This window comes from Psittacula echo (genome assembly GCF_963264785.1).
Source record: "Psittacula echo genome assembly, chromosome: 3".
NCBI lineage: Eukaryota > Metazoa > Chordata > Aves > Psittaciformes > Psittacidae > Psittacula > Psittacula echo.
Genome location: NC_137736.1, coordinates 33,750,732 through 33,764,210, shown reverse-complemented (window position 1 = coordinate 33,764,210; position 13,479 = coordinate 33,750,732). Strand labels below are relative to the sequence as shown.

Below are 13,479 nucleotides of genomic sequence, written 5' to 3'. Positions count from 1 at the left end.
CTGTCCAGCTGTGTTGCTGAGCTTTCTGCATGTGTTCGTCCCAATTTCTTTTTGAAGGACATCCTTTCTCGGGTTTTATTACAGTGGACAAAACTGAGTATTGGCAGTGTGGCCATGTCTGGTGGTATAAAGCAGTTAAAGGAAAAAAAAAATGTCTCATGAAGACCCCCTGAATGTGATCCTGTTTAGTAACACATTGGGGATTTTGCAGGTTGAGATTCCTTATTGCTTTGTTTTTTGCTTTTCATCTTACAGCTTAAAGTCAGTTTCCCTAATGCTGTTACATATATCCCAATATTGATTTTTTTCTTTTCTGTCTGCATTTAATATTTTTTCTTTTTTTCTTTTTTTTCTTTTCCATTTCAGACCAACCTTCACATCACAGACGTGAAGAAAGAATAGGCACAGAAAATGCTTTCAGTAACAGAGGCTGAAATTTACAGTACAGGGGGAAAAATTTTGTTACCACAGGAAAAGAAACACATGAAAGGCCAAACAGTATCTGGAGCTGTGTAAGCACAGAGAGATGTAGATGTATGTGGTTCTTTTTCTTTCAGTTTCACACAGAATGCCAGTCAATTATTTGATGCGCTCGCCTGTCTGGGCTGTGACCTTCTAGAAGGGCCCCCTCCTCCAGTCCCCCTACACGACTTGTCAACACATTAGTCATATACAACTCAGCTGATGCTGAACGGACGCAGTTCAGCCAACTATTGAGAGGCAGGGCATTCCGCTGCCGCCTTCTATTGGTCTTGGTTTTTTCCGCTGTGGAGACTTTGTGGTGCTTTAAGACTGCGGAGGGCTGGGGCTAACGCTCCCCTCTGCTGCGCTGGGAGGCAGGAGGGGGTTGTCAGAGGGCTCAGCGCGTCCAGAGCTGCCGGGGAAGGAGGGAGGGAAGGAAGATGCGCCCGCCCGCCCGCCTGCCTGCCGCCGGGCCGGAGGGCGGTGTGTGAGGAGCCGGCTCGCCGCGGCTCGAGGCCGGCCGCCGCCGGGGATGCTCCTGTGCCTGCGCCGGAGGCTCCCGTCACCTGTGGCCCTGCCCCCGCCGCGCCGCGGGCGCCTCCCCGAGCCGAGGACACACCTGGGCGCCGCGCCCCCGCCGCCCGCCGCCGCCGGCTGCCTCTTCCCCCGCCCGAGAGCCGGGCGGCGAGTGTCGGCGGAGCCGCGGGGCTGCAGGCGGGGCTGAGCGCTCGCTGGGCGGACGAGCGGCCCCGCAGGCTCCGCGCAGGCACCGGTCACCCGTCGGCCGAGGGAGGCGGTGGCCGGACCCGGTGCGCGCTGCCCGGCAGCTCCGGCCCGGCCGTGGCCGCGGTCGTGGGCGCGGCGGGCGAGGGCGAGCCCGAGCCGGAGCCCCAGCCCGAGCCCGGAGAGGGGAGCAGGGGAGCGGCGGGGGCATGTGGATGTTGGCCGTCGCCTTGCTCCACAGCATCTCGCATGGTGAGCGCTGCCGCCCCCCGCCGCGGGGCTCCTTCCCTTTTCCTCCTCGGGCAAGGGAGCGGGTGGCGGTTGTGCCTTTTGTGTGCGAAGCGTCGCGCTGGCTGCGGGCAGCCGCGGGGAGACGGGCGAAATTGCTCTGTAATCGCTTCAACTCGCTTACCTAGCAAAGTGACAGCTCGTAGCCCAGCCACGTTGCTGTATGTCTGCCTCGTTCGGAATAAGACGGTGCGTAGAGCGACAGGGATAGTAGTGCTTTTTCTTCCTTTCTGAGCTGGGAAAGTGCAGAAATTTGTTAAGTGCCGTATAAACCCGTCTGAGTACACGGGGATAATTTGAAGGGATTTCACCCTGAGCGGTTGCACTGAGGTACTGCTTCCTTTCACGTTTCAGATTTTTTTTTTTTTTTTTCATTCCCTTCTGCTTTCACCTAACGTGGTGGTTTTTTTTTTTGTTTGTTTGTTTTTTTTTTTTTTTTTTTTTTTAAATATATATATTTTGTATTTGCTATTTTAAATTTATTTCCCTTTCACCTTTCACTGTAAAGGTACCTGCCCTCTGTCCTCCTCCCTCCCCATTTATGTAAAAATATGCAAGGATAAGCATTACATCATCTGAAAATGTTGAAGACTTTCAGTCAATTGTAAAGTTAGGAAGGGTAAACCTGTTCTAATTTTTTTCCACCTCTTCATTCTGCAAACTCTTGGACTGACCAACATTTATTGCTGTTTCTGGGTGCCTTTAACAGTGGATGGGGTTTTTCTGGAGCATTTAGTCATATGTGATTGAAAAACATGACATATGTGAAAATAGTTTTAAATTGCACAACTTCTATTAAAATGCATATTAGCATTGCAGTTTTAAGGACAGAAAACAAATTATGCTGTAGTCTGAGGTTCTAGCTATTCTATTACATTGCCTCCTTCTCAGATTTGAGAATGTAATATTTGCCTGTAATGCATCACATCCTGACACTTAAATTGGAAAGATCAGACATGCAATTCTCAAAATAGGCAAAGCAGGTAGAATAGGGAAACGCTTTTTGTATTGAATCAATGCGAGAGAAGCACAGGGCAAAGAGTAAGATTTTCTTGGATGATAGAAATAATTGAACCTCTAGCAGAGGGTGAGGTATGAATGCTGGATAAGGGTGCCTTCACATCTTCTAAGTATACGCTGGATGAGAAAATAGGTTGACAGGCATAGCCAGTCCAGTGTGAATAGCTGGATAGATAGTAAACTAGGAGGTGAATCTTAAGCATGTATTTAGGGCTGTCTTAAAATATTTGCACATTCTGAATGCCACAGATTGCAAAATGATTGAAAACCCCAAACTATAACTTCAAAATTTTGCATTTCTCCTAGCAGTATGACAACTGCAACAAGTTCTAACATTAAGAAATTGTCTGATTTAGTTATTTATTTATTTATTGGCAGGCAGCACTGTGCCTTTTTATCCTCTTCAGCCGGATACCTTGGAGGGAGAAATTTGCTGTTAATAAGACCGACAGAATCAGCCTGAAAGTATATGTTCTTACCAGTGCTATCCATCTAAAACTAGATTTGCACGGGGAAGGACCCTGTTTCTATCCAAAAGTCTTATGCCTTTTTAAAAAAGAAAAGGCATATATTTTGGTCTACTGTACTGATGCTATAAATTTTATGTTCTAAGCTAGTTAGTCCCTCTTCCAGGGGTTTGTGAAGAACAGAGTAATTTCAGCTTTATGAGGCTGAAATACTATGAAAATCACTTTAATTTATTCCGTGATCTATAAAGTCAGTAGCATTTTCACTTTCTGTATTCATAGGGTTTTTTTGATCACATTCAAACGTGAATTTGTGTCACAAAGATTTTTCTAGATTTTTTTAGTGTAACGTGTAAATGATAGATGCATCTGCACAGGTTCTGTACTGACACACGGCATCATCTGTATGTTTGTGAATCTGGATTGCTCAAATAAAATGTTTTTGTGTTTGGTGATATTTGAAGATGAAAGCATTGTAGAAATATGTAATGGATGGGTCAATGATTCTTTGCAACTGAAGAAGTGTGTTTTAACATTATACCTGATGTCAAAATGCATATGTATTTAGAATCTTTTTAAAGGAATTATTTTTAAATGGCACCTACCTTCATGTTAAGACTGAATAACTTGGTTTTGTTTGCTAGTAACCCTTGCTTGGACTGTCATATCAGAGTCAAGAATCAGAGAATAATATTTTAAAGGAATTCAGATTTTAATGCAATGCCATATTAGATATATATAGCTTTGAAGAAAATGACTGCATAGCTAAATACGTATGTCACATACACATTTATTTTAATTATTCCATCTATAACTATATCTGACCTCCATTGTGTGGAGGCAGTATTTGTTTAGGACTATATCTGGGGAGGCAGGGGGGAGGCTGTTGAAGGTTGCTTGCTTGGCTTCTGTCATTGCCTTTTCTGACCCCCTTATGGAACTATATTACGTTTACTTACAACATAAGCATGTGTATGATTGGCTTTAATCATACGTTACATCTCATTCTAATTTTAACTTTAATATGTGTAAGATTCTTCACGTTTATGTTCCTGTTGTTGGTTTTGGGTTGTTTCTGTGGTGGCTTTTTTTTTTTTTTTTTCTTTCCCCCCCTTCTTTTTTCCTTCTTTTTAAGGGAACAAAAAGATTAAAAAATAAACCCACATGTTATGGGTTTAACACTATAGTTGTCATCTTGGGCTACATTTCCATTGAAGATAATGGAAACCATCTGAATAACAATAGCAAGGTTGGCCCCATATTGCCCTACAGTCTGTCGGCACAAATACATTTTGTCAAATTAGATATGAGCAGTGTCACTGGATAGGCTTTACGTTTGTGAAATAACTTCCTTCTGGGGACAATAAAATACTGACATACTGTTACATCAAATTAGTATTTCTGAAGCCTGAAACAAAACCTTTCCAAATACCTGATTGAACATTTAGATTTTGTAAGGGCTTTAAACTCTCATTGCTGTGAGTTTCTTAAAAATACAGGTATCTATTAACCATAAATATATTGCAGCCTTAGTAAGTGCGTGGGATGATATAGACATCAGTGGGAGCTATGCATCTAAATTCACCACTCTGGAAGCCTGAGTCATGCAGTTACAATCCTGAGCAATACTTTTGAGTTACTTCAGGGTTACTATATCTGTACTACCTTCCACGTTACTATATATATGTAGTCCAGAAACAAGTGTGTAAAATTAACAGTGAGTGTAGCCTGTTTGTAATGAGTAAGGAGGCATTTCACTAATTACAGGGAAAGAAGGAGGGGGAAGGGAGGGGAGGCTGTGGAGGGAGAATGGTCTCCTTCAAAAACCTTGCTTTTTATTGAAATAAAGATAAATGTGATAAAGTTAGGTCAGAATTAGGATGCTATTTTCAGAAACGGGTATCTTTTGGTATCATTTAGTCTCTGCTGTAGGTATGCTGATCCCATTTGCAGGCTTCTTTCTGGCTGGGTTTCTTGTATGCCTGTTGTCCACAGCTGTTCTGCTGAAACCAATAGAGCATCAGGAGGCACCCGATACAGTACAGATGACACTAAAAATAAATTTCCATTAAAATTATTTCCTGTTTGAATCCTTTCCCTGCACTATATCTATCTATAGGTTTTAGCAGCACATTAGAAGACTGGGAAGGATCACACTGAACTGAGAGCAGGGGTTTAGGCTGGAGAATGAGCAGTGAAAGTGACAGTGGTACTAATGACACCCTCTAAAGAAAATGGTGACTCTCAGTGCTGGGGATGAAACACTTAAGGAAAAGAGCAAACAGCTCTCTTTGTAGAAATTTACTGTAATATGTGCATAGCTTATGTGGAATTGTGTAACCAAATCCTTAGCTTAGAAAGTTTAATGCATGTGTAGAAATCATTTAGCTTGGTATGTGCTTGTGGATGGCACAGTACAGCTGATGGTGTTTTTAATCTGGTGTTACTCAAGCTATGAATAGCTATTAATTAATACCAAATGCCAAATAAAGAATAGTTATAGCTAGACACCGAAGCACACCCCAAATAGAAAGACCTATTTCCATTTAAAAAGAAGTGTTTCTCCTCTGCTCAGGGTGAACCTACCGCAGGCTTCAGGGCTGGCTGCCTGTAGTTTTCTCGCTGTAGAGGGGAGAGCTGGAGCCACGCGACACTAGTGGGCAGCAAACCACACGAGTCTGGCTGCGCTTCGGCGAGCCGTGGTTGGAAGAGGCGGTATCCAATGAAGGAGTTTGAGCTGCGGTTTTCTATCCACGGTCACTGAACTTTTTACTGGTGGATGCTGTGTCTCCTTTCCATAGCGCGCAATACTAGAAGTGTGTGGAAATGAAGGTATTTTTGGTAACGGTTTAAAGTGAAGCTGATTTCTGCAAATGATAAAAACAAACTTGCAAACCCTATTCAATAGCTAACAGCTCTGCACTGTGATTTCGTAGAATCATAGGATTGTTTAGGTTAGAAGAGACCTTTTAGATCATCAAGTCCAACCACTGACCTAGGACTGCCAAGTCCACCATTAAACCACTTGCCCAAGTTGCACATTTACATGAGGTGAGTGCCTTCAGAAGGCAATTCAGCTCGTTTGAGGTCTGAGTCTCTGCAAAAGCCTTCTCTGCCTCACTGAGGGAAGGGGTCCAAGGCAATGATGCTCAGATAATGGCCCTGCTGTGGTAGTAATCCATTCTTTCACATACCAGGTCTGCAGTTTCTCTTCCCCAGTCCACAAGGTGTGCTCAATTAACTTCCCATCTTTTGCGGAAGTGGTGTGGGTTTGAAGTAATCAGGCTTTGTGAAATAGTTTGAGGTCTTCAGCAAAGACTGGGACCAGATTGTTTCAACCATATCCTGGGCTGCATCAAAAGGAGCGTGACCAGCAGGTTGAAGGAGGTGATCCTGCCCCTCTACTCTGCTCTCGTGAGACCTCACTTGGAGTATTGTGTACAGTTCTGGTGTCCTCAACATGAAAAGGACATGGAACTGTTGGAACAAGTCCAGAGGAGGGCCATGAGGATGATCAGGGGACTGGAGCACCTCCTGTATGAAGACAGGCTGAGAAAGTAGGGGCTGTTCAGCCTGCAGAAGGGAAGGCTGCGTGGAGACCTCATAGCAGCCTTCCAGTATCTGAAGGGGAGCTATAGGGATGCTGGGGACAGACTCTTCATGAGGGAGTGTAGTGACAGGACAAGGGGTAACGGGTTCAAACTTAAACAGGGGAAGTTTAGATTGGATATAAGGAAGAAATTCTTTACTGTGAGGGTGGTGAGGCACTGGAATGGGTTGCCCAAGGAAGTTGTGAATGTTCCATCCCTGTCGGTGTTCAAGTCCAGGTTGGACTGAGCCTTGGGTAACATGGTTTAGTGTGAGGTGTTACTGCCCACTGCAGGGGGTTGGAACTAGATGATCTTAAGGTCCTTTCCAACCCTAACTATTCTATGATTCTATGTGTTTTAAATACTTCCAGCTACAGTGACTCCACCATTTCCCTGGGCAGCCTGTTCCAATGCTTGACAACCCTTTTGGTGAAGACATTTTGCCTAATATCCAGTCTAAACCTCCCCTGGTGCAACTTGAGGCCGTTTCCTCTTGTCCTATCACTTGTTACTTGGGAGAAGAGATCGACCCCCACCTTACTACATCCTCCTTTCAGTTGGTAGGAGAGTGTGATAAGGTCCCCCCTGAGCCTCCTTTTCTCCAGACTAAACAACCCAATTCCCTTGGTTGCTTCTCATAAGATCTGTGCTCTAGACCTTTCACCAGCTTTGTTGCCCTTCTTTGGACATGCTCCAGCACCTCAATGTCTTTCTTGTAGTGAGGGGCCAAAAACTGGTGACAGTATTCAAGGTGTATTTCAGTGACATCTCTTCAGTGCTGCTGCTGCATCCAGTAAAGTTTAAAGTTGATTTTAATTTTGTTTGTTCTTGAGTAAACTTTTTTCATTTAGTATACTGATAAATCGAGTTATTTAGGGAAATCTTGCAGGCTTTGATGAGTAGCTCATCCAGAAGGTTGTTCTAGCTTATAAACTGTGCAAGGCTTTGGTTACAGGAGCAGATGGGCTCAGATTGCACCTAAACTTTTTGTGATTTTGCCTGGATGATTCTCTTAACAAATATGCTGCTCTCTTAGGTACAGCGCTTGTTCGGGATGGAGAAATAATCTCTTATACTTACTTAATAAACATTGAAGTGACAAAAAAAGCAAAAAGCAATGAAATTAAACATCTAGTAGGTGGAGGTGGCCAGGGCAGTGAATTGAGGAGCAAAATAGATGGAACTCCGTCCTTTCCCCTTAAAGTTTACTCCACTTAAAGTTTAAATTCTCCTTAAAGTTTTCCCCTTAAAGTTTACATTAACAAATTAAGATGATCATGACCTGTTTGAACATACCACTCACTTAGCCTTTGATTTTAATTGGAACACACCACTTATCAATCTCTAGAACTTTTTCACTTTTGCAATGGGAAAGACACTAACTCCAGCTTTCACTTTAAAAGCTGGAGAAGGCTGAAAAAATATTATAATAAATTTAATTATTCTAAGCAACAATTTTTTAATTTTTTTTAAAGTTTTTTGTTTTGAGTTGTTGAAACTCTGAAAGGACTTAAAAAAAATACATTTAGCCAATACAGGTCTGTAGATCAGAATACTTAATTATTTGAAGGTGAATGTGCAGGTGTATGCAGTTAAATTACTTGTTTCACAATATAATTTGAGATATTTTACAATCCTTTTTAATCAACACTTTCTTTTCCTTTAGCCTGCTATGAAATCAATGAAATTAGGGCTTCTTTTGAAGAACAACATGATTTGAAATCTTATCTTCTCAGTCTTTGCTGTCTCTTAAAAGCATTTCATCAAACACTGGGATCTTTTTTTTTTATAAAAAAACAACCAAACAAACAAAAAAAAAACCCCACAACCTAAAATGGGAAGTATTTCATAAGAGCCTTTCACAGCACAATATTCTGGAGCACTGAAAATAACCTGTTTAAGAGCACACCACAGATTCTTCAAGTACTTGTTAGCGCCACAAGCTTTTCTTGCCATTGCTTTCTTTTTATACTGTCATTCACAAAATAATTTCTTGTTATCTCATAAGCCTTTTTTTTTTTCTTTTTTTTTTCTTTTTTTTTCTTTTTTTTTTTTTTTTTTTTTTTCATTAGGGCATTAGATTAGTCATCAGCAAAAGAGAAACTAGGGTACATCATATATAGCTTTCATAGTGGAGTGGGCAACAAATGTTATGATACATACTGGGGAAACAGAGGCAGGCAAATGGATGAACAAACAGGATAGCAGAGATTAACAAATCTTTCCAGAATCTCTATTTAAACTATTTTTACTTAGAAGGCAGGGAGTAAGATTTATGAGTGAGCCAGCAATCCTATTTATAGAAAACCATTTTTAAATGCAAAGGCTTTGAGAGTCACCTCCATCCTAAACACCAGCCTCCCTTGAGCTTCCTAGTAATTGAGGAAGAGAGCAGCCCAGTGACCCAAGCTGAATCACTGATGTGCCTCTGCTGAAGCTTCCAGAAGGACAGACCCTGCACAACAACATGGGCTATGAGGCAGCCTGAGAGCGTGTCTGAAAATAGCATCCTGCTACATGTCAATGTGGCAGAAGCAAAGGCACATACAAGGACCACCTGAGAAATTTTTTGCCTGGTTAGCATTTAAAGCTTCTACATGCATGCCACTGTGTGAGCTGGAGATCAACCATCCTGCTCATGTGGTTCTTAATCTAGTATGTCAGGGATAGCGTTCTCTCTGAGATTTTAAATTATATTTATATTTATACACACACATATGTATATAAAAAAATCTATATCGTTTGTAATTGCTTAAAAGTTTCTGTGTATGGAAAATCTGGCATTTGCTTTGCTGTCCAAGTATACTGATTCTATTTTCTTCAAATTAATTACACAGTAATCCTCTGCAGAAGATTTATAGTTTAAAATTCATGTTTGTACTAGACTAAAAATTATTCTTAGTCATCTTTAGATGACTATTCTGTCATCTGTAGTAATTTTTTGAGTAAGTTTTTAGGTGCCCTCCAGTGTCTTAATAATATCAGAAAATGATTCCTGGAAGGACTGGGTTTTTTTTCGGTACATCTAGAATATAATTGTGTTGCACTGTAATTGCAAATTGTTGCCTGTCTACATAATCTACTTGCAGTGATTTTATAGATAAGATTGCAGGGTTGCTCTGTCTGTATAAATATCTGTTGGTGTGAAATCCTCCCATGTGGTTTTGCAAATGAATGGCTTATGCTAAGCCTGCATACTATAAGGGTGTTTGTCTCTCGGTATTTAAGAGTAGCAGCCCTCCATGGCCCCAGTTTATAGGTGCTACAGAATTAAGGAACTTGATGGATGTGTTTGTTTTCAGTTCTGTTCTTTAGAAGCATCTCCGTGATAAAATGTTGTTGTTCAGTAGAGTTTCCTAGAGGTTTAGTAGTTAGTATGGAGTTCAAATGCCAAACGTAAGTCTTTGACATGTGGCTCTTGTTTAAGCTGACAGAGAAGGCTAGCTGGGATAACAAAATATGCAGGCTTGGTAGATCCCATATGTTGTTGTTACTGGACTGCAGAAATTGCATGGTAGGATTTGAGTGCACCAAAATGCTAGTTGGCTGCTTCTTCCCAGACTGTGGAAAGGTGATGAATAAAATGTAAGCTCCGGCTTTTGCTAAATTCTCTTGCGTGACTGTTTTTCCCATCAGAAGTCACTGTGTGCAGTTGGTTGTTTGGTTTTGTTTTACAGTATTACCTTCTGAAGTCTTTGGGGTTTTCTGTGGGAATGTTGTCATTTGGAATTTGGCCGTGACTCGGGAAAATACTGTGAATGCATGAAGTCACTTGAAAACTAAAAAGTGAGCATGTGACATGCTGTTAGACTACCTTTGGCTTGAGCTAAGGACAGTGGAAGTCCTTGACAAAGTCCTTTTTATTATGAAAAGCAAATTCTGATGTCCCTGGGATGGGGTCTTGATGAAAAAGATGTAACTCAAGCAAAACAGGCTTTAGGTGGACCTCAGCTGAAACAGAGAAGGCCTCTTGTGGTTTACCATCCAGAAGGTCCTGCATGCACTGCACATTCTTCAGCTGAGCCTTTTCCTTCTGTTAGGTGGCTTTTCTGTGGGGCAGTTTAAAAGTTTAGTGACCTCTTCCACTATGAGAACTTTATCCACAGCCCTGTTGCGTAGCTGTTCTAAATTTTTGTCATTGCAAGGGAAAAGAGAAGTACAGAGAGTAAGGTTCATCTCTTTATGGGACTTGAGTGATAGGTGACACTTGCCATGTTTTTGTTGTGTTAATTGTAGCCACAGCCTTTTTGTTTTCAATTTTTTATAAGTATCTATATTTAAAAAATAAGAAATGGTTTCTTAGAGTAAGGAAGGGAACAGGGTGAGCTTAAAAACTACATGGGAATTCAGACAGCACTGCAAGGTCTGATAAGAAAAGGAAGGGCACTCAAAGTGCATGAAGCCCCATTGGACAGCAGGAGAGCAGTCTTGAAGGCCAAGTCTGAGCTGGACAGCTTATGGCAGGAGGCTTTGAAGTCTTGACTGTAGTTTGCAGTGGGAAAGGCAAGGTTGAGCCTGTTTGCCTGTGAGCAGGAGCTGTGGGTGGGGAACAAAGCAGCATGTGGCTTTGGGACTCCCGAACGCTGGTCCCCTAACTCCTTCTTGGTGTTGGTTTGTGCCATAGAGGAAGATGGTGCACTGCATGGATCCTGCTGTGTGGCTAGCAAGGAGGAACGCAGACTCCCAACCGCCCTTCTCCTTGACTTGCTTGTATTCAGATTTTTCCTTCATTTGTGTCTGCTCACGTGATTTCATCTGTGATATAAGCTTAATTGTGCAGGCCTACAACCCGTCTTCTCTCCACCTTATTCTTACAGTTATTTGTATTTATTCTGGTAGCAAAAGTATTTATCCTGTCCCTCAAAGCTTTTCTCCTGTGGCAAGGAAGTGAGGGGGACGGAAAGCAATCCTATGAATGTCAGTGTGGCTGTAGGGTAGGACACGCAAGTCCCTTGTTTGAGCGAAGAAGAAAGGAGCTGAGCTCCTTTATTGGGCAGGAGGGAGATAATTAATCCTCAGAAAAAGAGGCTGAGCTGTCAGGCTTTCAGAGAAGCAGTGGCAGTTGTGATTTGCTGTTCAGCTGTTGGGAGCTGGAACCGGCAGGTTTGGTGCGATAGGGTCTGCTCAGCACATGCGCCTGAGCACATAGCTTTGTTCCTGGGGACCTCTCTGGATGCTGCCTCCTGAGAGCACTGCGGGATGGAGGAGGATGCCTCTAACACGCCAGGTTGCCACCCCATCAGAGAGCAACTCTGTCTCTGCCACAAACTGGGGAGCTGCTTGCTTAGCAAGTCCTGAGGAAAGCTGTACTGACATGGTGTGAACACATCCTGGAGCAGGCAATGTGGATTTTTTTTTTTTCCTTTTTTTTTTCCCTCTTCCTGGACAAGAAAAGAAGGTTTAGGTTTGAGCTTTGCTATCCTGGTTTAGTACAAAAATCCTATCCAAACTCCTTTGTTTCACACTGGTTTTTTGCCTTTAGCTAGTGAATTCGTGCTTGAGAAGGAGCAGTGCAACCTCAGAGAGATGTAGCTGTCCTGTTAAAAGTGCTACACATGCTCAGGCTGTGTTTATTCCACTAGTGAGAGTGATAGAGGGCTTTTTGAATGTCTTAACCAGTGGCACATGTGAAGGCAATGCAGAGGAAAGGAAATGCCTGTTTGAAGACACTGCACCTGTAGCAGTTCAATGCATATTTATTATGTTCAAAAGTTTGTCCCTAGTGGATAAAAGCAATTACAGTATTTCTACCACATCTCAAAATGCATTTCTATAGAAGGGAAGAATGCTGATTTTTAGTAATTACAAAAGGAGCTAAAGTTTATTTATTTATTTATTTATTTATTTATTTATTTATTTTAACATCTTCCACAGGGAAAAGTAGGCTGACTGTTTTGAAGTCAGAGAATTTTTGAGAACTTTTTGGATCAGTACATTGTGTTTCTGTCTTGGTCATATTCAAAATAACAGCCTTCTTTGACCACTGTGCAATGCAGTTACTCTTCCCCACATCCTCTCTACTGTTTTCATAACTGGTGTGGATGCACATTAGAATAATTGGTATAGGGGGGATAAGGCTGGTTGAGCACCTTAGCTCTGGCATTTCCTAAGGCATGTGCATTTGGTCTTGGAGAATTTTATTTAAAGTAAATAGCACACATTAAATAGCTCACAAGTGCAAAATGAAGGCATTTTGACATGGCACAGTGCTGGTACTCTTACAAGGTTAGATAGTGAAAGATATGGGGAGTTGCACCTCCGATACCAGCAGGAGATGCTGCCATTTGGCTCAGGACTGCTGCCCTCTCAGAGGCCGGAAACAGAAAAGAGATGTAGGGATAGGTTTGGCAAGATGGTGGTGGTTGTCTTGCGTTCCAGCCTGTCTCTGACCATGGTGCTGTCCCAAGTAGCGTTGCTAGTGTTATGTTGGTCCCCTCTCACTTCGACATATCTCTTTTTTTGTGAGGTCAGATGCAAGATCTCCTGGCTTTCCTGTCAGGTTTTTGCTTGGAAAGAAACAAACAAGAATGTGAAACTAGATATTTTCAACATGAATTTTGAACTTTTATATGAAATTACTTTTACTTTTTAACTAAGTGGACTTCATGTATGCTGGCGTATGATTTCTCTCTCTGAGGGAGGAATGCATGCTGTATGGTGATTCTACCTTTATGCCAGTGAGAAACCAATTTATTGCCTTTTATTAGTTCATCTATCACTGACTTTTCTTATTAGAAGTGTGATAATGCTTTAAAGTGATATTCATCTCTTTGTTGCTGTTGGGATGTTTTCTGGAATAGTCACCTGCAGTGGAGAGTTGCATATTGCCCTCATGAGAGTTTCCAGACTGCTCATATTGATTGACACAGCAAGGTGCCCAGTATGAAGAAATCCTGGGGTAAAGTGGCCCTACACTGTAACTTGTTACC

General features: G+C 42.1%; 1 protein-coding gene across 1 annotated transcript in view; it reads left to right on the top strand.

Moving 5' to 3' along the window:
* Window positions 1-1,394: 1,394 nt before the first annotated feature.
* The window catches only part of DSCAM (DS cell adhesion molecule), a gene marked incomplete at both ends in the record, with an annotated part of 460,903 nt that continues 448,818 nt past the window's right edge, over window positions 1,395-13,479 (top strand). Inside the window, one exon of the mRNA XM_080612812.1 lies at window positions 1,395-1,437. Coding sequence (XP_080468938.1) covers window positions 1,395-1,437 — 43 coding nt within the window. The remainder of the gene's footprint in view (window positions 1,438-13,479) is intronic.